Source organism: Peromyscus leucopus, chromosome 23, assembly GCF_004664715.2.
Source record: "Peromyscus leucopus breed LL Stock chromosome 23, UCI_PerLeu_2.1, whole genome shotgun sequence".
Taxonomy (NCBI): Eukaryota; Metazoa; Chordata; class Mammalia; order Rodentia; family Cricetidae; genus Peromyscus; species Peromyscus leucopus.
In genome coordinates, this window is record NC_051082.1 from 43,739,097 (window position 1) to 43,765,346 (window position 26,250).

Genomic DNA, 26,250 nt, shown 5'->3' on the forward strand with positions numbered 1-26,250 from the left:
TGTCATTTTCTCATTTTGTGTCTTCTGTACATGCTGTTTTACTCTGTCATGACCCTAAATATTTTCATTATGCAGAGCGAACATTTTCTGTTTAATGATGTTAATCTCTTTACCAATGACAGGAGCTTTGTCACAATATGTGACTGCATCTTAACTCCCCAGGTTTGACCTAAGATCAAGAAATTCCTTATTTATTTTTATTAGTTACCTTAGTGAATTGTGTTCAGTGGGGTTTGATAATTTTTATCCTCTCAATCTAGGGACTCTAGATCTAACCCCATCTTCACCAGCCTAACATTCTGCCCTACTTATCAAACATCAAGTAAATAAGTCTTGTCCATGTATGTCTGGGTTGCTTGATAATCCCATGGAAAATAGCTGAGGTACTGGGGATATCAAACCTAAGAAAATCCACACTACTTCTCTCTGAGTAAGTATCAAACACCAGCAGTTCCTGAGCTGGTGGAAGGACTTTATTGCTACCTTCTTCTCAATACAGGGATTTGTTCACTCTTGTGTTTGTACTAGGTTTGTGCATGCTGTCGCACTTAATGTGACTTCATTTGCTCACCTGGGATGAGCGAGCTGTAGTTGGAATGGGCAGGGAGGCAAATAGAGAAGGGCAAAAAGAAGGCTAAAGGATTTTTAGGATCTCTTCCAACTTTAAAAGAAATCATATTATTAGTTATCTGTATAAACTATACATAATGCATATAAGTCAATATCTAAATATACAAAAGTATTTCATATGGAAAATTTCCATTTGATGGAAGGCTCCTCTGAAGAGTAACAGACCACCTAACAAAAGCTGTAATACCTGCCATGAGAAACACATTGCTGACCTGTTGTTCACTGTTGTCCACAGACTTCAAAAATACCAAATTTAAGCCCCTGCTGCTTGAAAGAGCATGCACTTTGGAAAGAGTTCTAGAGACTCATGAGTTAAAACTACCTTGAAAATCTCCTCCCTGAAGTCTTGCACTGTCTTATACTGTCCTTGAAGTATAAGAGAAATTGTTATTTAAAGTTCAAGGGGAGAAATGGTAACTAAGTAATTTTTTTAGTAGAAGAAATAATCTCCCCATGGAACATCAAATATCTATAAGGAAAGTAGTGGAAACAGGACAGATTTAAAATGGAATAAGGTAGGTATAATGGGGCAGAATAGTGTTCCAATAATGTGCAGAGGGATATAGGACGTGGAGAGGAATCAGTAAAATCTAAGCTCCTGTGGAAATAGTCTAGGCAAACCCATTACTTTATAAGCTAATAAAAAACTTATGATAATTTAGATACAATCTAACTAAAGATCTTTGTTTTCCATCAGGGTTTCTAAGTTCTTTCTCATCTCAATGCCCACTTTGTTCAAATTTCCACATTTCTTTCCACCTGTAATGAAAATGTAAGTTGTTTTGATTTCTATAATACTGACATATGAACTGTAATATAAACATATATGTTGTCAGATCAAATGAAGTGATATTAAGTCCTAGTGCTAATATGAAGCCCCAAGTATCAGATAATTAATAAATGAGAATAAAAATATCAGTAATAAAAAATAATATGGCTTGTTTTAAATTACCTAGGAGTATGTTTGCTGAAAATAATTTGTACCAGCCCAATACCAAGCAAAATATGAGTGTTGTAAAATGTGAGAAATCTATTCTCCCACAGCTCAGGAATACAGAAATTCAAACTGGCATGCTTATACTCTGAAACTCTGAGTAAAAGTGATTATGTTTTTCTGTGAGTCAGGTCATGAAATATCAGCAGTACTCAACTCCATGTTCTCTATCTGGCCTATTGGTCTTTCCAACCACATGAAGTCCAACAATAATGGCCTTTTACACGCTGATCACCTCATAAAATAAACAATTTTCAATCATGAATCTTAGGTATTAGTGCTTAGAGTCTTAACCAAGCCTTCTGGGAGACACAAGTCTAGAGTCATTTATAACCTTTTTAATATAATGAAACTGCAGGCCTCTGTGACAGTCATAAATGACATTGTTGTATTCAGAACTTGTTCCTTAATACATAGCAGATGTATAATGGAGGTGTGAGGCAGTGCTCAGGTTAGAAGCTAGAAGATACATTCAACTTTGCCACTTAGCGTCTGTTAACTGGTAGAATGGAACCCATGTGAAATATGGGTGAGATGTTAGGTAAATGTGTGCATGATAATGTTTTTTAGACTTTATATTCACAATTATTGAACTTTCTGCTCTTCAGATAAACTTCATTTAAAGTATTCTGAATGAACATTTTATACATGTTGAGTGGAGTATATAAACTCTCATCAAAATAATTAACTAAAAATTAATTAATTAATAATGGAAAGTGGAGGGGGTGTTTTCAGTACTCCACAATCAAAGAAAAGCAAAAATAGTTGCTGAATCTCTTTCTCTGGGTGTGGGGGTATCAGGATTTTATATTGACTGAATGATTCAACATTGAAAAGAACACACAATAGCACAGTAGGTCAGAGTTCAAAAAGTAAACAGAAAACCTAATCTCATCATTGATTGAACCATTGATTAGGAATTCATGAATTCAGCCTGTCAGTTTTCCAGGATTGAGACAAAAACATTTTGAAGTATAGAGAGACATGGAGGAAATATTGGTATGTAGTCATGTAAGATTTGTAAAAATAAATAAAAAATATTTTTAGATTCCTCCAGGAGATTGACAAGCTAAACTGACAATTTTAAAAGTTTTAAAGAGCAGGATGCACTACTGCTTTTCACTGGGCTATTCTGTTTGGCACATTTTTTCAAAGATGTTTCTCATCTCATCTCCCTTGACATCCTCCCTTGCAAGGTCTTTGCATCATCCTGAGTCACTGTCTCATGTAACTTTTGTGGTAGAGAGCTCTGGGAAAGTCTATTGAAGAAGTTTCATCCCTGGGGTCTTGCTGTCTGTCCTATTAGATGAAATCATGGGGCCTGTGGTTAAAGAAGATTCCAAATGCCTTTTGAAGCTTGTTTTTATCTTGAATGCCAGGTCTCAGATGGAAAGGTTTTCAAATTCTCCACGGAGTGTAGATGGAACATGTCAAAAAGGGAATGTGATTAGAGTGATGACTTCAGACACCAACAATATTACAAACGTTTGTTTTCCCAAAAATATGAGCTCTATATGTAGCTGCTGAACACATTGGGATCCCCTGACCCCCATGCTTACAGCGTGGAAGACACTTCTATTTTACAATGGTCTCTTTGATTTTTCTTTTCTGGCTCCTGCAGTCTCTTGTTCCTTTGTCCTCCTTCGATGCTTCTCAATGCCATTCAAGAGGAGAAAGTTATTTATATCAAGATGGAAATGTGCTGATTGCTGTACTTGTTCCAGTTTTGTATGTTTTTGACACTACAAAAAATGATTTTAGACCTGAAGCACAGAGTATTGGCGAGTAAGTACTTTTAAAATGTATGTCTTTTCATTTTTCAGATTTTATCATCCTCAAGTAAGTTTGATTTCACACAACTTTAATTTTTTTCCCATTCAGACATTCCCTCTCTCACACTCCTAAAACTCTTTTTCAGATGTGTCTTCATGTTCCCTTTTTCTTCTCTCAAAGAAAAAGAGTTTGTTTTAATTAATGTTATTTTACCCATTTGATACCCTGAATCTCTCTATGTTCCTCTGCTGTGCCTTTATCTGTCCAATGGTGGAAGATTTTCATGGATTTCTTTGCAGATGAAATATATTACAATTTGTCTCACTGTTTTGGGCCATTTTCAAGGGTGGTTGTTCTCCTTTGAGAAGAAATGATGGCATTCTTTGCAGTGACTACAGAGTCCTTATGTGATGGTAGAGTGACAGGGACTGCCTGTGGTAGCTACTGCTGATTAGCAAGTCAGAATACGAGAATTTGGAGTTTGGTCTATTTCTTTTCAAATGCTTACAAAATGACTTACATTTTTAATCTATAATTTTGATTATCATTCTTTTAGATTCTCTCAATTGTGTACCATTTGTTCCATTTCATTCCTATATTTGTAATTATTTACAACTGGTACAGATATATTCTGGAGGTCACGTAGATGCTGATGGTGACCTCAGTGGGTAATATCTAAGTTAGTTTTGTAAAGACCACAGGACAGTGGCAGACAAGTTAATAGAAGGTCTTGGACTCTGCTGAAGGGAAATGCCTACACATAATGCTTTGTGAAGGAAGGACAATCCATTTTATTCCATGCATACTTTTCTGTGGCTGTAAGATTCATGGGATCTGAAATGGAGGAAGATGGCTTATACTAATTTTTAACACAATGCTGTAAAATGGAAATGCAGAAGCAAAGTTCAGGTAGAGAGTCAGAATCAGAATATAGACAATTAGGAGTGATGATGAATTTAGGTCCTTGTGATATGATTGTGTTTTTATTGAAAGCTAGATGAAGTGCTAAGACTTTGTCACAGCAAATGTAGCATAGGAGAAATAATCAGAGGGGAAAAGTTGGTAGACATAGACATTTTTATTTATTTTACCTATGTGGTCATACTCATTAAATAAGTATGTAAATTTAATATTAATTTGTAATTTTAGTATTACTATGAACAAATTGAATGAGGTCAAAGTCCTCAGTTTTAGTTTACAGAAGCATTTACTTATAATCATTTTGTTATTAAATACATGATATGAACAACAAACGATAATTCCATATGAGTAATTTCTACATACATAACAGAAAAGATATATTCTATAAACTAAGATTTTATGAGTAAAGCATGTTGAGTTTAAATTTTTATCACTTCATTGTAAAAGGGAAAGTTAACATAGCAATCTTTAATAAACATGTTGTTAGTCTGGGCAGACACAAAAGCAGGCACTCAGAGAACAAAGCAGCATGAAGGGCAAAGGACATTTTATCTCAGTTAGAGGAAAATTGACTTGGACTTACCAGTCAGAATTAGCAGTGAGATCCTGTTGAGCCTACTATAGTAGCTCTTTTCTGGCTGAAGCCTGTCTCTCATTGGCAATACTAATCTTTTGAGTGTCTGTTGGTATCTGTGCATTTCAATTATGTGTCTTCAGGAGCCAGTAAATATATCAGGTAAAGCCTATTCATGTTAAAACATTAAGAACAAAACATTAAGAATTACAACATAAACACCTTAGAGTTCTGATATTTTCTGAATGTCCAAATTCTGCCAGGAGGGTATTCAAGGTTCTAGTGTAATCCACTGTTCCTGGGAGGTAAGAACATAGTGAAGGGATAGAAAAAGAGGCTGGCAGATGAGGGAAAAGACAAAATTCTGAGAAAAAACCAGAGGGTCTGATTCATGTATGTAGGCTATTAAATCATAAGAAACTCACTCTGTCATTTTGCTCTTCATTATATGGTTCTAAGAAAGGAAAAGGAGATGGCACTGGTAGAAATAAAAGGGTGGTCAATGATATGTGCTTGGTTGGGAGACTCTCAAACTCCTCCAGGTTCAGATCCAAATGTTGCTTTGGGATTGATGCATGCAAAACAGTCAGCCATAAACACAAGCATCATTGATTTTAACTAGAACAACTGAAATGCTGCAGTCTCTCCCTCTATGTACAGACAGCGGGAACGTGTTGTGGGTTCCCTGGGGTTTTATAGTACACATTCGGGGAGCCTTAAAGGATGGAAGTTGCCATCTGCTGGTTAAAGCATCAGAGAATTAGGGGCATTTGTATGTATTTCTACTTACCAGAAGATTGCACAGGTAATATCTGTTCAAGTAAACTTTCCTGTCCCAAAAATTTAGACCCATCTGAGGCTTGTATGTAATTACATCACCACTTACTATATACCCTGGCATTTAAATTATAACCATTACCATGACAACAATAATTATTGTTTTTAGATGTATAACATAGAAGGTATGAAAGCTATTGCATCATACTGTTAGACAGTATGATATGAGTCCATTCATCAATAATGATAATCCCTCTCTGTAGGTACAAGATGACGAGCTACCAGCTTTCTTTGGCGTTCAGATTCGCCATTGAGGAGATCAACAGAAACACTCACATTTTACCAAACATGTCTCTAGGATTTCATCTCTATAGTATCCCTAGCCATCAAAGGACTGCTCTTCTGGGAGCATTTGCTTGCCTCACAGGATTTGAAACTATGCATCCTAATTATGAATGTAGAAGTGAGAAGAAGACTGCTGCTTTACTTACAGGAGAATCATGGGCAACATCTGCACTTATTGGGAGACTGCTGAATCTCTACAAGTATCCACAGGTGAGGGACCGGGCTGTGAGGGAATAAGAAACAGGCATTAACTGCAGACATTTCAGATGTTTTCAAATGTAAGGAAGTGAGGTTGTGTCATTCATCTATCAAAGAAAATAAATCAGGCATTTGGTAATGTAGCCCCATATACTTTGCTTGAGACAGAGAATAGGAATAGGTTGAGCCTGTAGTCTGTAGTGAGTGTTTAGAAAATTCTGTGTCTTGCAAGGAATTCTCTATCATTGTTTTAGGAAACAAAATGGGAGTTTATAACACCATGAGCATAAGTTAGACTACACCAATCCAAAGTGTCACCTTAGTTATAAGATTATGTTCTATGTTAATGTCTTTACTCATGTTTCCTATCTGAAATTTCCTTCAGCTTACTTTTGGGCCATTTGACACTATGCTGAATGACAGAAGCCAGTTCTCTTCTCTCTATCAGACAGCACCCAAGGACATATCTCTTTCACATGGCATTGTCATTTTGATGGTTCATTTCAGCTGGACCTGGGTGGGACTGGTTCTCATGGATGACCACAAAGGGGCTGAGAGTCTATCAGACTTGAGAAGAGAGATGGACAGGTACAGAGTGTGTTTAGCTTTTGTAGAAATGATTCCAGACATCCCAGTTTTTTCCTATGATGAACCTTCCATAAAAACTCACCTGCAGATACAGAAGTCATCTGCAAATGTGGTTATCATTTATGGTGACCATAAATCATTACATGGTGCAATTATGATTATAGCAGCACATGTATTGAACAGGAAAGTCTGGGTCTTGAAGTCACAGTGGGATGAAAATTCTCTTACTAAATCTTTGATATTTGATACATTCCATGGGAGTCTCATTTTTGCACATCACCACACTGAGGTTTCTGATTTTAGGAAGTTTATCCAGACATACAATCCTTCCAAATACCCAGAGGACTATTTTCTTGCTAAGTTCTGGAACACATACTTCAACTGCTCTTTCTCTGGACCTGATTGTCAAATTTTGGGTAATTGTTTACCCAATGCATCTTTGGATATGTTGCCTAAAAATGTTTGGGAAATGGATATGACTGAAGAGAGTTACAATTTATATAACTCTGTGTATGCTGTGGCTCACAGTCTCCATGAGATGACACTCAAACAAGTACAAATTCAGCCCCATGGGAATGGGGAGATATTTACCTTCCCTTGGGAGGTAATTTCTTTTCCTGTATATTTTATCAAAAGCACTGTGACATATTAAGGTTTAATAAAAGCACTATGAAAATGATTGTACACTGTGATAGATTTTGCCAAAAATGCATCTGAGAGACTGTATGTAATTTATCATCTAGACATCATTGCAAAAGCATGTGTCATTGTTCATGCTGACTGGATGGTAATAACAAGGTTAAAATGTGTCTATGTCATATCTACTTTGTGTTACAATTAACCTCAGAATCTTCTCATGATAATATACTCAACTGAAACCTAAATATCTCTTAAGTATATTTCACAATAGAAATGGGAGTATTAAATTCTAAATTTTCAAATGCTATTAGATCTTTATACTTCAAATTATGAAGCAAAGGTTATATTACCTAACTGATCATTTTAATACACTTTGGACATAAAATCTCTATTTACAAACTGAAAATTTGAGTAGATTACTTAAATATTTGGATGTGACTAGCACTTAAAACTGTGGATATTTTCTTGAATCAATATTCATTAATTAAATATTTCTATTTGCTTATTTGTTATTTTCTCTCTCTCTGTGTGTCTGTGTCTGTGTGTGTGTGTGTGTGTGAAATATTTCTTTTGAAACTAACTGGCAGTATAGAAGCATGATATATTCATTTTTGGTCTTCATCCATTAAAATGTTGATAGTTTATTATAGCTTGCCATTTATGCTAGAGATTTTGGACAATGAGACCCATTGCTTCATCAAATTCCATTGAAATTTTCTGGGAATTATTCAATCATCAGATTATGCATCTCTTTTAGCTTCACCCTTTTCTCAAGAATATCCAGTTCAAAAATGGTGCTGGAGACCTTGTGGTTTTGGATTCACAAAGGAAATTAGATGCAGAATATGATATTATCAACATCTGGAATTTTCCAGAGGGCCTCAGAAAAAAGATGAAAGTTGGAACATTTTCTCCAAAAGCTCCAGAAGGGCAGGAACTGTTTCTGTCTGACCATATGATACAATGGGCTACAGTATTTACAGAGGTGCACTGGATCTTATCTCATTGCTTTGATCTCTATGTCAATAAACATTTGTTTGTGGATGTAATGATTGTTGTTTCCTTACTCAGTGCCCTTCTTAATGTACAAAAATAATGTCATATGCGGAAGATTCTGTTGCCTTGTTCTGAGTAATGGAATTGTTTATTTTTCCATATTTTATTGTATGGGCACTAATTTGCAGTTATAAATATAGTGTCTATTTATTAAGATTTAATCCCTGCACTGAAACCAACTGACAAAAGCATTAATTAAAATGCCAGATTAGGAACTATCAGTGCACGGCTATTTTGATTTCAGGCACTGGGCAATGCACAGTAGCATGGAGGGCACATATGCATTGGTTAATTACTTGTCTTGCTGCTGGAAAGAAAACAGTTTCTCTATGCATCACAACATACCTTAAGAACATAGATTTTACTTGTATCACATTTGGGGTGAGCACTCGATAATAATTCAGGCAATCATGTTGGCAAGAGCCTGAGAATGTGATTCACGTTGTATCTTCAGTCAGGAAGTAGATAGAAGTGAACACTACTCTTCAACTCCCTTTTTGCTTTTCTTTCAGTCCTTAGCAACAGCTAAGACAGAAATGAAATTCGCTACATAATTATAGAATATAACTTCCCACTTCTAGTGCCGTAACCAGATCACCTTGCATAGAAAGTCACAAAGATTAGTTTATATGATAATTCTGAATCCTGCCAAGTTGAAAAATGTAAATTAAGCAACACCATTGGGAAACAAAGTTGCTCACTCCAGCTGTGAGGAAGTACAGAATAGGATCAGTGTGATATTACAGTTGCCCACTATGATAGGTACTCAGTAAACCAACGTCTTATATTTTCCTACCATTTGTATTTTCACAGTCCTTCAGATTTCTGTTGTCTTTGGATCATTGTTGAAACAAATTGAACTTTATAGGGTATACTACATTGAAATGATAAGCAATGCAACAAAAAATAATCTGCAACCTATAAATAATAAATATAAAACTTTCTATCTCATTGTTCAATATGGAAAAACAACAGTTTTATTGTTTTAAAGCAGTACACTCCTGAGTATTTTCACTTCTATATTTACTTTCTAGGTTCCTTGCTCTGTGTGCAGTGAGAGCTGTGTTCCAGGATTCAGAAAATCTCCCCAGGAGGGCGAGACTGTCTGCTGCTATGATTGCACTCCTTGTCCAGCTAATGAGATTTCCAATGAGACAGGTAAGTGTCAGACTCACTGGGGAATTTCTCACCTCTAAACAATATTCTGCAAAGTCTAAGAAGATTGAAAAGTTCTGTGAAGAAACATATGAGATAAGTCCCCTTCTTCTTCCAGTTAGAATATAAATATTTTGGGTCATTTTATCTTCATTTTAATTGATGCTCAGGCCATTGAAACTCATAATTGATGTATGTTATTGATCCTCTACAGCCATTGTTGCTTTCAGAGAACAACGTTACCAATCCTAGAGTAGTCTGCTTTACTTCACCATGTCATTTAGCACACACACACAGACACACACACACACACAGACACACACACAGACACACACACACACACGTATGAGTGCATGCCTGCATGTGTATGCACATTCACAAACTTTACAAATAACTGACTTTTCTTGTCTTTCAAATCATATTTATCTCATAGTTAGCCCATCTTAAAGGGTTGGATCCTTATAGCCTTTAGTTGCATAATTTCAGTCATGGTTCTAGGTTCATGAGAAGTGTTAGAAAGATTGTATTTAATTTCACATGGACATATTTGAAAGTGTTTTATTTTATAATCCTTCATTTTGTTTTATCTGTGAATGTATTGCCTGCCTTCATGTATGTGTACCATGTACCTGCTTGGTGCAACTCAATGTTAAATGTGGCATCAGATCATCTGTAGGTTGCGTCACATGTAAAATGAACCACCCTGTAAGTGCTTTCAATTGAACCCAGATCCTCCTTAAGAGGAACAGGTATGCTGCTAATATCTTGTGAAACTAGGTGAAATGGCTCATAAACACTTTTGTTAATGATAGTGTTGTGAATAAACCAGGCATAGATACACACCTTTGTTCTTAGAACAAGTCAGGACACTGAATATGAAGGACTGTCTTTTCCAGGCAACGGTGGATATAGTAGAGAATCCTTATGTCAAAATATATCCAAGAAACATAAAACAGGCATGAGACAATTGATAGCAGTGAATATATGAGGACATATACTCACAATATTTACTATGGAGAGAAACATAAAGGGGATTCCTCAACTTTATCATTTATATCAAATGAGTTGATTTGTATAATAGCTGGAATTCTTTGAATGACATAATGGTTTTCCTGAACACTAGATGTTTTAATATTAATTCATGAAGTTTAAAAAATTCAACATTTTTGGTGACTTTATTTTGCCTAATTTTAAATTAAGCATATTGAGACTGACTGTACAGTCCCTTCAAAAACTTAATGTGCAAACAGCTTTGTGTACATTGGAGCCACAGTTTGTTCATGCACATGTTAGTTATATTCATTGGAAGAAACTAGAAACATCAATATCAAGTACTGCATGACTGCAGTTTAAAGAGACACTTTTTAGTAAGAAAGGAAAAGTACTAAAATGTAAGTGCTAAATATTTCAAAACAGTGAATCCTGAATTTTAAAACCTATATAATGAGGCAAATCTATCTTTTAATAAATTATTTTAAATTTCTTAAAAATATTTGTCATGGCCGGGCAGTGGTGGTGCACGCCTTTAATCCCAGCACTCAGGAGGCAGAGCCAGGTGGATCTCTGTGAGTTCGAGGCCAGCCTGGGCTACCAAGTGAGCTCCAGGAAAGACGCAAAGCTACACAGAGAAACCCTGTCTCGAAAAAACCAAAAAAAAAAAAATATTTGTCATGATTTATATACCCTGTGCATTTACTAAAGAAGACATATAATTATGCTTATAAAGCATTCATGCGGAGCTGGAGAATTGGCTCAGAGGTTAAGAGCACTGACTGCTCTTCCAGAGGTCCTGAGTTCAATTCTCAGCAACCACATGGTGGCTCACAACCATCTGTAATGAGATCTGGTGCCCTCTTCTGGTCTGTAGTCATACATGCTGCATACAAAATAAATACATAAATCTTTAAAAAAAATAAAGCATTCATGCTCAGTTAGAAATGGATAGATGTCAGCACATAGGATATAGATAAGCAGAGTACCTTAAGAGTGAGAGGGTAGAAGGAAGGCACATCTGAAGATGTGCATATCAAATTCAATGATAATAGAATAAAAGGTATTGAGGTAATAGAAAATAATGAATTCAATAGACTTTAATCAATTGCAAAATCCACATTGCAAAAATATTGAACATTTTAAATAGAAATACGAGGAGCCAGGCAATGGTGGTGCACGCCTTTAAAATCCCAGCACTCAGGAGGCAGAGGCAGCCTATGTGTTTGAGGCCAGCCTGGGCTACACAGTGAGTTCCATGACAGGCTCCAAAGCTGCACAGAGAAACCCTGTCTCACACAACCAAAAAAATATCAAATAGGAATATTCTTAATGTAAATATGTAGTAAATATAGTGATATTTATATCTTTTGAATTTAAGATGAAACCCACAATATATACATGATAAAGTCTCAAAAAATTATTCCATGACCAACTAAGACTAAACTACAGTTTTATATCTATTTTTTAAATAGATCTTTTCTCTCTAGAAGTGATTAAACAGATTGACACAGAAAGTTTTTTCAGGTTTCAAGAATCTAATAATTCTCATTCCACAAGCACTGTCAGAGAATGAACACATGGGAGTATGCAATAAACATATGGGAAGTTGCTAAATTTAAGTCTGATGGCTGAGAACAACATTACGAGACAGAAATTTCAGTGATCCAGTGATCAAGTTAGGTTTATGTAATTTAATATAATAACATGACTTTATAAATAAATAAAAATGCTTTTTATCACTTAAATGAAATATATTTAAGTATAACAATATAAAAGGTAGACTTGTTATGATAAGCAGTATCATCCTGGGATGATTGATTAGAAGCATTTGGGAATTTTCACTATAGAGGACTGATTTACTTGAGTCTTGAACAACACAGGAAATGTGGGCAAATACCTTAGAAAGCTGGTGCTGGGAAGTGGCTTGAGATAAAAGGTGAACCTGAACAGAGACTCACAATAACTTTAATTCCTGAATAGATATGGACCATTGTGTGAGGTGTCCAGAAAGTCATTATGCAAACACAGAGAAGATCCACTGCCTCCGGAAAGCAGAGACTTTTCTGTCCTATGAAGACCCTTTGGGGAAGGCACTCATCTGCTTGTCCCTGGGCTTCTTTGCATTTACAGCTGGTGTTTTGGGGGTCTTTGTCAAGTATCACCACACTCCCATTGTCAAGGCCAACAATCAGGTTCTCACTTACATCCTGCTCATCACTCTGATCTTCTGTTTTCTCTGTCCATTGCTATTCATTGGCCATCCCAACACAGCAACCTGTATCCTGCAGCAGAGTTCATTTGGAGTCCTGTTCACAGTGGCTCTCTCTACAGTCTTGGCCAAAACTATTACTGTGGTTCTGGCTTTCAAGATCACATTTCCAGGGAGATTGATAAGGTGGATAATGATATCAAGGGCTCCTAACTTCATCATTCCTGTCTGCACTTTTATTCAGCTTGTGCTCTGTGGAATTTGGCTGAGCACCTCTCCTCCCTATGTTGACTCAGATACTTATTCTGAACATGGACACATAATTATTCTATGCAACAAGGGCTCCACTCTTGCCTTCCATTCTGTCCTGGCATACCTCTGCTCCATGGCACTTGGAAGCTACACTATGGCTTACTTGTCCAGGAACCTGCCTGACACATTCAATGAAGCCAAGTTCATCACTTTCAGCATGTTGGTGTTCTTCAGTGTGTGGGTCACCTTCCTCCCTGTCTACCACAGCACCAAGGGGAAACTCATGGTGGCCGTGGAAGTCTTTTCCATCTTAGCTTCCAGTGCAGGCCTCCTAGGTTGTATCTTTCTGCCCAAGTGCTATGTTGTTTTGTTCAGACCACAGAGGAATGTGCTTTATCATGTCCGAAACAAAGCACCTTAAGAGGAAAAGTCAAACATAAACTTAGTTTATGATTTCTTAATTACACAGAAGTCTTCAAGCCTGTTTAGCACAAACTCAATTGTCAGAGATCATATAGCAATTAAGAATTTGTATAAAATGCTTTCATTTATTGATGAAATCCATCCTTATTCTCTCATCTTCTAATATTTTCTACATATTTCTCTAAATTAAAAAGCTTATTTCTATAAAAATTCATTTTCTCTCTCAAATAATATTAAAGAAAAGATGAATGGGACAGGAATATATTCTCCACTTATTCAACATTGTGGAACTTTGCCTTTACAGCCCCAAACTTTTTCATATGTATCCATGTGGTTTTGATGCCCTTGGTATGTTCCCAGGTTTCATTGTAAGCACATTATATACATGATTTTTCTATGAAGGGAGGCACATTTTGAAAAGTGCATATGATTTGGACATGAAGATATTACTTGGCAAAATAATGACATAATGTGCTGTATACTAGAGCAGAATAAAGAAAATTCATTTCTTAATTGAGCTCAAATCAGATATCACTTAATCAGATAATTACCTAAACAGTCAATTCCATGGCACTATTTCTGTAAAGCCTATGGTTATGTCTACCTTTGACTATAGATATCCAAATGGTTTGTGTACTCAGTCATTCATAATTATACAATTTTGATAAATTCCTCTATATTCTTTCATCTGAAACTGTGTTTTATGTAAATCCTGCATCTTTATGAGTACCCATTTTCCATATTTTATCAACATTTCATATAAGATATGTAATTCTTTGGGAATAGCTTTTCTGACTTTTCTTATTTCTTGTGAAATGTACACTTGCATAAATGTCTGTTTGCCTTGTATCTTGTTATTTGCTTTAATCAGTCATTTTATAGTTCACAAGTTGTAAACTTTCAAGAATAAGGTAGAGAGTACATTATGTATATTACTATAATATAATTAAAACAGGTCAGATTCCATTTTTGAGAATCGGTTCATTAGGTTGATTTTTAAAAACCATTTCTGTACAATAATTTGTGATCATGGTTTCAGAGCAATGAAACAAAGTATGTAGAATATATGGCAATGTAGACACATTCACAGGCACACACACACACACACACACACACACAAACGTACATTCACACACAGGTGAAAAGCTTACAACATAAGATAGTGCAATAGTGGCATAGATCTTGGGGGACTAACAAATCAACCAACATCTGATTTTACTTCTGGTACACTTCATGAAATGAAAAACATACCTGACACTTTTTTTGCTTCATAGCACCTGAAACTAGACAGCACAAGGGCCTAGGGTAAAACCAAATACAACAGTTCTAGTAAAGGAACATAGCAATAAAATAACTCCTGATAGCATTCTGGAATATATCAGTGCCTTCCTCAACTATTATCAAAGAAGATACCACCTGAAGCAAATGAGAACCTATATAGAGACCCACAACCAGACATTATGCTGAGAATGATAGAACTTGGACATCTCTGCCCTAAATTGTGTGCCTCCAGTTAATCTCTCCCCTCAGTACTCAAGGAACACTGTGGCAGATGAGGCAGAAAAGGTGCTGGATACAGAAGCATTAGAGGACACCAATAGAACAAGACCCACTACATCAACAAGATAGATGCACATATGCCCTCACAGAGACTGAGACAGCATACACAAGGCCTGCACTGGTCCTTAATAACTGTGGCCATAGAGCCTGAAATTGGAAGTGTTTACATTCTTCCATTTCTAACCCAGTAGCTATTTCCAACTGTTCTGCAATCACAAATGAAAGTCTAGTTTTCTCTAAGAGGATAATAAAAAGCAATAAAAACTTAAGTATAGGACACAAAACTAGAACTACATTGCATAGAGAGTACAAATTCTCTGGTGTCTTTGGAGATTCCTTGAATCATAATGTCCTGTCAGAGTTTTTCATTTTTATTATATATTGTGTATTTTGTGTATGTATTATGGTATCTAGATTAGTGGTTTTATGAGATTCCTGAGAGTGTGAACCAGTGGGTCTCTGTGGCTATACCTGTTTCTTATGTACTTTCTTGAGAATTTTCCTCATCAGTGGTAGTTTTGTACTATTCTGATATGTTAGTTTTTGTTTCATATAATATCTTGTATTATATTTTACAAGTACTCCTTAGAAACCTGATTGTTTTCTAATGAGAGATAAAATGGGATTTGATCCAAACATGGAGAATATTGAGAGGGAACATGGAGAAGAAGAGAGTGGGGACACTGTATTTAGGAGAAGTCATGTAAGAAAAAGAGATATTTTCTAAATATAAAGGAAAGATAAAGATGACATAAAATATAATTGGTCTTAGGTTTGGTCTTTTCATAGACTCGCAGATTTTCTGGGCATTTTGTGTTATGACTTTGTTGGCTTTATGTTTTCTTTACAGAAGAATGCATTTCCTGTGTTGTCTCTTCAATGCCAAAGATTCTCTCTTCCATCTCTTGTATTCTATTGGTTATGCTTATATCTGGAGTTCCTGTTCATTTACTCAGATTTTTTTCCATTTCCAGCATTCCCTCAGTTTATGTCTTCTTTGTTGCCTCTACTTCAGTTTTCAAGACTTGAACTGTTTCCTTCACCTGTTTGATTGCTTTTTCTTGACTTTCTTTAAGAAACACTGATTTCTTTCAATTTTTCATTTGTCTTTTCCTCAATTTCTTCAAGGGATTTTTTTCATTTACTCTTTAAATGTATCTATCATTTTCATAAAGTCAATTAAACATAGTTTTCTTCTGCCTGTTTTACACTAGGTTGTTCAGGTCTTGTACTAGAATGACTAGGTTCTGGTAGTGCCATATTACTCTTTGTATTGCTAAATGTATTATTGCACTTGCATCTACCCATCACTTCCTCCTGTCAGTGCAAATGGTGTCTATGTCTCATGGAGCCACTCTGGATCTAATCAGCCTGGCAGCATTTGTGTCTCCGGAAGCTGCTGGGGTCTCAGATGGATGGGTGTGTTTGGGGGACAGAGTGTAAGTTAAAGTGTCTAATGGGGTGTGGGGTGTGGGAAGGCCTGTCCCTAGGATTCTTGCCTGCTTGCCTGCAACTGAGGCTGCAATAGATAGGTGTATGGGGGCACTGGTTGTGTACCTGGGCCTAAGGCCTAGAGGATGTGCTGATTGGATAGGAGAATGGTAACTCACATCTTTGTCCAAACAGAGCTGGCTGAGCCTATGTCTCAGGGAGCAGCTGTAGCATAGCTATAGTCTTGAGGGATAGGTGGGTTTGGGAGTGGATTGGGCCTTATAGATTACAGGGTTCAATGAGGGGGGTAGTCAGTCCTGCATGGAAGAGATTTGCCTGCTGGCTTGCAACTGGGGTTGCAATTGGTAGGAGTATGGAGGTACGGGTTGTGCCCCTGGGCCTAATGCCTACAGGCTGGGTGGTCAGCTAGGAGAAAAGTGATGCACCTCTTGGTCCAATCAGAGCTTTCAGAGTCTGTGTCTCAGGGAGCAAAAATACTCAATAAAATACTGGCAGACCAAATCCAAGAACACATCAATAAAAATCATCTACCATGATCCAGTAGGCTTCATCCCAGAGATGCAGGAATGTTTCAGCATATGGCAATCTCTAAATGTAATTCATCATGTAAACAAACTAAAAGAAAAATGCTACATGATCATTTCATTAGATCCTGAAAAATTCACAAAATCCAACACCTCTTCATGATAATGGTCTTAGAGAGATAAGGAATACAAGGAACATACCTAAATCTAATAAAGGCAATTTACAGCAAGACGACAGCAAACATCAAATAATGGAGAGAAATTCAAAGTGATTCCACTAAAATCAGCAATAAGACTAGGCTGTACACTCTCCCCATATATATATACACAATATAGCACTTCACATTCTAGCTAGAGCAATAAAACACCAAAAGTAGATCAAAGGGATATAACTAGGAAAGAAAGAATTCAAACTTTTGCTGTTTGCAGATGGTTGGATAGTCTACATTATTGACTCCAAAAATTCTACCAGGGAACTCCAACAACTGATAAACATCTTCAGTAATGTGGTGGCATATAAGATTAACTCAAGAAATCTGTAACCTTCCCATATATGAAAGAATAATTGGCTGAGAAAGGAATCAGGGAAACATCACCCTTTTTGATAGCCAAAAAAATATAAAATAACTTGGGGTAACCCTTACCAATCAAGTGAAAGACCTCTATGATAAGAACTTCAAGTCCTTGAAGAAAAAATTCAAAGAAGATACCAGAAAATGGAAAAATCTCCCATGCTCATGGATATGTAGAACCAACATAATAAAAATAGAAATCTTACTAAAAGGAATCTACACATTCAATGCAATTCACATCAAATCCTAACACAATTCTTCACAGTGTTCGAAAGAAAAATATTCAACTTCATATGGAAAAAAAATAAACCTAGGATATTTAAAAGGATCCTTTACAATAAAGCAACATCAGGAGGTATCACCTTCCCTGACTTCAAGCACCACTATAGAGCTATAGTAATAAAAAGCAGTTTGGTATTGGCATAAAAAAGACATGTGGACCAATGGAATCAAATTGAAGATCCTGCCATTAAACCACACACCTATGAACATCTGACTTTTGATTAAATAAAAAGCCAAACCCATAAAATGCAAAAAAGAATACATCTTCAACAAATGTTGCAGTCATAACCAGATGTCGACATGTAGAAGAATGCAAATAGATCCATATCTATCACCATGCACAAAACTCAAATAAAAGTGGATCAAAGACCTCAATGTAAATTCAGCTATAATGAACCTCACAGAGAATAAAGTAGAAAGTAGTCTCTAGAATGCATTGGCACAGGAGACCACTTCCTAAATATCACCAGTAGCACACACACTGAAGGGACCAATTAATAAATGAGAATTCCTGAAACTGAGAAGCTTCTGTAAGGCAATGGACACAGTAATTAAGACAAAACAACAGCCTAAAGAATGGAAACAGATTTTCACCAACCCCACACCTGAGGACTGGTCTCCAAAATACATAAAGAACCCAAGAAACTACACCTCAGAAATACCAAACAATCCATTTAAAAGATGGCCTATGAATTTAAACAGAGAATTTTCAACAGAGAATCTCAAATGGCAGAAAAACATTTAAGAAATTGTTCACATCCTTAGTCTTCAGGGAAATGCAAACCAAAGGGACTCTGAGATACCATATTACACTTGAGAAATGGCTAAGATCAAAAACACTGATGACAGCTTATGTTGGAGAGTATCTAGAGCAAGGGCAACACTCTTTCACTGTTGGTGAGAGTGCAAACTTGTACAAGCACTTTTGAAACCAGTATGCAACTTCTCAGAAAATTTAGAATCATTCTACCTCAAGACCTAAGATATCACTCTTGGACATATACCCAAGGGATGCTCAATCATGCTACAAGGACACTTACTCAACTATTTTCATAGCAGCACCTGGGAGCCCACCGAGTTTTCCTAGTGAGATCTGACCTTCCTGTACCCAGAAGAGCTGCATAAGGTGTTGGATTGACCACATATGTGGTTTACGGGTATTTGGAAGGGTCTGCACTTGGCTGTACTAGGGGGAGGTCTCTTGCTCCACTCTTTGGCATTCCTTTAAAAAGCCCTTTAGAAGAGATAGAATGGTCTTGTGGATAAAAATTTAGGTCCTCCTGAGCTTTCTGTCTCTCTCCCCTCTATCCTTCTTATTAAATATTTCTCACTTCTTCCTTCTCAAGAGTCCCATGGTACAAAAGGAAGAGTGGGTCCCCCACAGATGGTACTAAGAACAGGGACCAGAGACTTGGTGAAAGGGTGGTTGAGAGACCCATAGGAATCAGCTGGATGCGTCCTGGTTTGTAGTATAATGAAGATGAAGGTATTATATTTTTGGAAATGAAGTAAAATAGTTGAAAGATGTCCAAATGAAAAATGAGGGTGCAGCGAATATATCTCTCTATATCTAGGTTTCTTTCTTTTTCTCTCTTTCTTAATTTCTATCTATAAAAATTAGAAAAAAATTAGGGTAAGAAGAAAAAATATAAAGTAGGATATGTATTATAGTATAGGAAAACTCTTGGAATATTATAAGCAACAAGAAAGAATCTGTCCTTGATTTTCCAAGTATGAGGTAATAAATGCAAAATCCTGGGGAAAAATCAGGACATCAAACATGACAAAAATTAAGCAGTAAAGATTCCTGTGGAAGCTTTTGGCCTCTGGACTTTAACTATAGTCCTCAGTACCAGAGGAAAGAATTTTCCCTGACGCCGATGCAGGTGAAATAATACTTTTCACTCCATCAATGCTGCCACTGTATGAAAACATTGTACCATCAGAATTAGTTTCTTTTGGCCTGGAAGTCAGAAGTTTAGAGAACAAAAGTTTTTTGGGGAAAACATAATGATCTTTGTCTCAAAATCTGAAAGCTTTCTTGGGAAAAACTTAGTAATATCTCTGTCAAAAAAACATTTTCAGATGTTTTTCCTATCAGATTCTTTTCTCTTTCTGTAATGGTAAAAAATATATTCACTTGAAAATAACATTATATGGTAAAATCACTTGCAATTGCTCTAGAAAAAAACCTCAGAATACAGTAAATCCTTCCTGCTAGTCTTGTCACTCCTTCTAACTAGTGTTGGAAAAACAACAGCCCAACAGCCAGTCTGTGAATAATGCCTTACTTCTACCAAATAGGCTCAAACTCTTCAAACTTCTACATTCCCACAGATCATCAGAACCTGAGTATCACAAATGTCAGAATTAGAGAAGGAACAGTAGTCATCAATAAAAGTATCCTTAATTTCAGACCCACAGCCAATAGCTAAGAGTAGTATTGAGATGATCTGTTCTGCACTGCAACATCCTATGACATCAGGTCTGCTTGATATAATGTATATTACCAGAGTGTGGGTTCAGCTCCACACCATGCCTATGGCTTCCTTAGAAAATGGCATCCCAGATGCAATACCATCTGATGCTCTTCCTTCCTATAGGACTCTGGCCTTGCCTTAGAGTACTTACTTGTCAATTAATTCTGAAACCTTGATGCCAACTACTTTGAGCTCCTTATATTTGTAACCCTTTTTACTTGGCTGGCCACCAAGACAAGCCTTCCTGTTCTTTTTCTCCTCTCTGTTAGTCCTGCCTATACTTCCTGCCTAGCCACAGGCCAATCAGTGTTTTATTTATTGACCAATCAGAGCAACACATTTGCCATACAGAACATCCACAACACATCTATTTGAGTTATCTAACTTTGAGATCACTATTTTCACAGTTTGGAAAACAATAACTGTTTGGGAATTAAATATTTGATTGAGATTGAGGTCACAATGTAAAAAGGAATTTGTGAATGAGCACCCTAAAGACAATGGGTGATACTATTGAACTAATTTGTATAGTCTTAAGAAAATGAAAATAAAAATTCCGTGAAGGCTCAGAATTAATGAGATAGAAATTTAGCGAGTTTTCCATGTTACAAGATGAGAAGAAAGTATCAGAATAACAAAGGAGAGTTCATTCCTTGAAGTGAAAGAAATGAAGGACACTGGAATCCAGAAAGAGGTGTCAGGACCCATATAAACAAGAAATCAGAAAGGCAATGTAGTGAGAATTAGAAAACTATCCAAACTTCCAACATGGAAAGCACACAATAGTAGAATGGAGGACTCATACTGGCTAAGGCATGTGGGCAATGAGTCTTGTTTCTGAAAGACTGGCATTGCTTTTCAAAGGAGAAACATGTGATGCTGGTATATGTTAACCTAGTGGAGCAATTATCTGTGACAGTGTTTCTTTCTTTATGGCAGACTAGATTTGTGAACACAGGGACTCTATTTATTCACAATTTGTAGACTTTTAAAATCTGGGGTACACAGGAACAATAGATGAATTAGTCAAAAACCGAGGAGCCTGGGGGTCGCACTGAATGAGTTTGTGTCTGTAAGGTGGCCACAATAGACAGACAGTCATAAACACTGACCTGTTCAGATTTTGTGTCTGTCCTTTTGTGATGAAAAGTGAGCCTATTTGTTGTAGTAATTGTGATAGTATAGGTATACCGAGCCCAGAGACAACAATTTTCTTATTCTCTTCATTGTTTATTTTCTATTTTTGGTTTACTGCTCCAAGAGACTTAGCTCTGAGCTACAAGATTCCCCCTACAGATATGCTCATTACTCAGTGGGCTGTGAGAGCAGCAGGGTGCTCACCCTGAGGCTGATTTCCCTCTGATTTCCCTCAGTATCAAGCTTCTAAGACTCTTTTCATCTTAGATTTACACTTTCTATCGATTGAAAAATAGTTTGTAGTTTCTATAGCCAGTAGTGTGATGCCTGCCTCATAAACTCACAATATTATTGAAGTCAGCAGGAGCTCCTTCTATGTCAACAACTATTGTTTATTGTTGAATGCCATCTTGCTGTTTACGAAATTATTTTGATGAGGCCAGCCTATTTCTAGCATACACCACATAGCTAGCACAAAGTTTGATGTGAACATAGAACATAATAAGACATGACCTATACCTTCAAAAAACCCTAGACTCTGCTAGCAGATTCTAGTACTAGATGTTATTGACCAAACACTTTTGTATGTTTTATTTTCTTTCTTCTTCTATGCATTATTACTACAATTTTAGGTATGTTTCACTTTGATCCTACATTGAAATACTTCATGTGTGCAATTTTCTTCCTTTTTTAACTGTGTAATTTTATGTATATTTTTTTCTGTATGTTGTCATGAAACTCTGGTTTTCTTTTTCCTACATTCTTTTCTTGTTGTTTCTATTTTCATTTGGCTTAGTGTTTTTCCTGTATTCTGTCAACACTATTGTCTTATTTTTTATAAGTTTTCAATCACAAATTGTTCTGAATAATGCAAAATTTCCATAATTATTAGTAATATGTTTGTTACATTTATTGTTACTTTTTAAATTTATATTTATTTAAAATTTTACATCATTTCCCTCCTACTCTTTCCCTCCAACCCTGAGTCCCTCTACTGCTGCTACCTTGAAAATTACCTTTTATCTTTAATTGTGTGTGTATGTGTGAGTGAGTGTAAAAGCATGTCTGTTTATTTCAGTGTTTGTTTTATATAAATATATAAATATCTTATTATAGGAACCCATTTCAAGTTATAACTTCAGTTGATTATAAATTATCGCAAGTAGACAGTTGCAACTAACCACCACATAACTTTCTAAAGCAATCAAATGCCACTATTCTATATAAAATATTTCTTTTACTTAGCTAACTGAAAGTAACTGAAGATGCTCAAATATTTGACAAAATTGCAAAAAACCAGTACTGGAAATAACAATGACCTATTCTATAAAACCTGGCTATCCATGCATAGACGAAACAAAGTATATATTATATATTTCTACCGCCTGAATAATCTATTCACATCATTTTGTGACTGGTATTACAAAACAAAATTCCTGACTACAAGAAGGGGAAGCTTATGGAAAACACTTTTGGATATAGTTACCTGTGTGAATTTTTAATAGAACCTTAAGAGCATAAGAAACAAGTCCCCCAAATTGACAGTATCATTACATGAGGTTACTCAGCTTTTCCACAACAAGACAAATAGCCAAGGAGTGAACACAGAGACATTCTGCACAAAGGGAGTAACCGTATTCCTCTCTTCTGTAGAGTGTTAATATGTGGAACATATGAAGAAGAGTTAAAATTGAACAACAAAACTAAAAATATATTTAAACTACCCCAAACTATTGAGCAGAAGTCGGTACACACCTGAAAGGACAGGACCCAAAACCACAATCCAGGAAAGGGTTTTTCAAATTTATTTTACATACCAATTACAGATCCCTGTCTCTTCCCTTCTCCTGCCTCTCCTACCTTCCCACCCAGCCCACACCCCATTCCCTCCTTTGACAAGGTAAGATTTCCTATAGGGAGTCAGCTTGCTGGTGTTCTTCAGTGTGTGGATAACCTTCAACCTGGTCCATCATGACATCAGTGAAAGTCTTGCTGGCCATGGAATTCTTCTGCATCTTGACTTCCAGCACAGGAACCTCATCTGATTTTTGTTCCTAAGAGCTTCATTTTTCTGTTAAGACCAGGGAAGAACTCCCTTTATTGCATCAGGAACAAAGCACTTTCTGAGATAAATGTCCTTCTTAACACTTAGGTCATTTCTTTTAATTAAATACAAGTCTTGAAGCAAGTTCAGCACCATTTCAACAAATAGACATCCTGTTATAATTTGGGATTTGATTATACACAGTAGCATTTCATGAGTAATTTTATTTGAATATCTTGGTTTTACAGCCACCATTTTTTAAATGTTTATGATTTCACTTTGGATTTTTATAATATCCGATTATGCTACCATTACTTTACTTTCACTAATGTAAAATGTTTATGCCATCTATTTTTTGTTCTTGCTGTCTTAGATTGTTCACATATTCTTTTTTTCTAATCTGTGATGTGTACTTCAATAGATTAATTTCTTCTTTTATTTATATTTATTTATATATTATATCCTGACCATTGTTTCTTCTCCCACCTCACCTTCAAACACCTCAAACACCCCAACTTCCCCTTTCTCCCATATTCATCCCTACTCCTTTTCTCTTCAGAAAAAATGCAGCCCTCCAAGAAATATTAAACAAAATGGCATAAAAAGTTACATTAACACTACTAGGTACATACCCTCATATGAAGGATCCACAAGGCAATACAGTAGGAGGAAAAGGGTCCCAAGAGTAGGCAAAGGGTCAAGGACAGCCCCCAGTCTCATTCTTAGGAGTCTCACAAGAACTCTATGATACACAATCATAACATACATGCAGAGATCCTAGGACTGACCCATATGGCTCACTGATTGTTGCTTCAGTCTCTGTGAATTCCTAAGAGGTATAGTTAGAAATCTTTGGTGATGTGCTTGTGGTGTCCTTGACTCCTCTGGCTCTCCCATCATTTCTCCCCATCTTTTACAGGATTCTCCTAGGTCCATTTAATTTTTGGCTGTGAGTCTATGCACCTTTTCTTATCATTTGCTGGATAAAACTTTTTGGTTATGATTATTCTTGGCTTTGGTATACAATTATAGCAGAAGTTTAATTTCTTATGTCAAGGAATTTTAACAAAAAGAATCAGTTTCATATAGGAACTCCTTATGTTTGAAGCATTTTATAACTCTCTTTAATTTGCAACATATATGTGTATCTGATATAACTTTCACTAATTAACCATGCTTTCTTTTGTATTATGCTTTCATTCTGGAGAAAATCACATTTTAATCAAATTATTTCCTGAATATGATATTGTCTTAATAGCCCCACAATGAGCTACTTTAGCTATTATTATGTACACCAACTTTTGTAGCTAGAGTTTTCCTGCCTTGCCCACAGTCAGGACAAATCTTTGTCACCTGCCAGTCCCACAGCAGCTCAGACCCAACCAAGTAAACACAGAGACTTATATTGCTTACAAACTGTATGGCTGTGGCAGGCTTCTTGCTAACTGTTCTTATAGCTTAAATTAATCTATATTTTCTATAAATCTATACCTTGCCACATGGTTCATGGCTTACTGGCATTTTCACATACTGCTTGTCATGGTGGCAGCTGGCAGTGACTCCTCCCACTTCTTGTTCTCTCAATTCTCCTCTCTGTTAGTCCCGCCTATACTTCCTGCCGGCCACTGGCCAATCAGTGTTTTATTTATTGACCAATCGGAGCATTTGACATACAGACCATCCCACAGCAAACTTTTGTCTTATTTTATATACACAAAGTCAAGTGATAATCAACCAGATGAAACAATGCGAGGTAACTATAGAAAGCTCTTGTTATTATTCTTAATTTATATGTCAAATATCAAATTGTAACAAGTTTGGCTTACTGTTCTCATAACTCTCTTTTCCACTCATACTACTTTTTATCTACTCAATCCTTTAACTTTCATCCATTTGTTAAATTAGAAAAAAATTCTTTCACAGGAACAAATGTATTGGGCAATCCTGACACTTTATCAGGATATTTAATTCTCAATCACTTAACAACTTTATATAGAAGACATTCACTTCATTGAGAATTAGAATCTCTTTCTGATTTCTCTCTCAACTGAATGCTATGCAAGTTTATAAGTGTATGAGAATTTTACTAGTGTGGGCCTTTACCCTCGTCATCTGTCTCTCATCTTTTTTTATAGTTGAGGAACCATAAATATCCAAGAACTGCAAGATAGGAAATATTATATTAAATTTTACAATTAAAATATAAACCTCTCAAACTGGATTCTGACTTTGATTTGGCTTAGTCAGTGACTTTTTTTCTTAAACTATGAAGCAATTTCTGTGATTCAGATTTACCGTAGAAGCTCCTTTTAATTTTCTTTTAATAATATTTTGTACATGGAAGGAAATAAAGCCTCTTTCTGTGGAGAACTAACTGTAACAGAGAGAAGACAGATTTGAAATAACATGTTAAACAACTGAGACCTACAAATAGGATGAGAATGCTTGGTCCAGTGGTAGAAAGTGTTAAAAAGCACAGTACATTTGAAGCAGAGGCATGGAGGCTGAGATGAGTTGTGCAAAATGATCTATGGAAGAAAATCTACAGCAGAAACAAGTATAGAAAAATCTAAGTAGGTCTGAGTTCTGCAGTGATTCACTGGAGAAATTTAACTAGTGGTCATAAAAGAGTCTAAAACATGGGTAATGGAAAACAAAAGAATTGATAACTA

The 26,250-nt window shown here is 36.1% G+C and overlaps 2 protein-coding genes across 2 annotated transcripts in view; one reads left to right on the top strand and one right to left on the bottom strand.

Moving 5' to 3' along the window:
• LOC114707550 (vomeronasal type-2 receptor 116-like) overlaps window positions 1–26,250 on the bottom strand; it is a 48,783-nt gene that overhangs the window by 5,620 nt on the left and 16,913 nt on the right. The gene's annotated exons all lie outside the window — the stretch shown is intronic.
• On the top strand, window positions 3,210–15,128 carry LOC114689299 (vomeronasal type-2 receptor 116-like). The gene is made up of 9 exons (XM_037198638.1): window positions 3,210–3,352; window positions 3,448–3,512; window positions 3,954–4,011; window positions 5,933–6,224; window positions 6,598–7,404; window positions 8,197–8,424; window positions 9,530–9,653; window positions 12,624–13,494; window positions 15,110–15,128. Exons 1-9 carry the CDS (start codon window positions 3,210–3,212, stop codon window positions 15,126–15,128), a joined length of 2,607 nt encoding a protein of 868 aa, XP_037054533.1.

What these genes read in the sequence shown, in the direction of transcription:
- LOC114689299 (XM_037198638.1), top strand. Translation starts at nt 3,210, where the DNA reads ATGGTCTCTTTGATTTTTCTTTTCTGGCTCCTGCAGTCTCTTGTTCCT. An exon ending in ATCTCTACAAGTATCCACAG is followed by an intron (nt 6,225 to 6,597) that starts GTGAGGGACCGG and finishes AATTTCCTTCAG; the next exon opens with CTTACTTTTGGGCCATTTGA. An exon ending in TGAGATTTCCAATGAGACAG is followed by an intron (nt 9,654 to 12,623) that starts GTAAGTGTCAGA and finishes ATTCCTGAATAG; the next exon opens with ATATGGACCATTGTGTGAGG.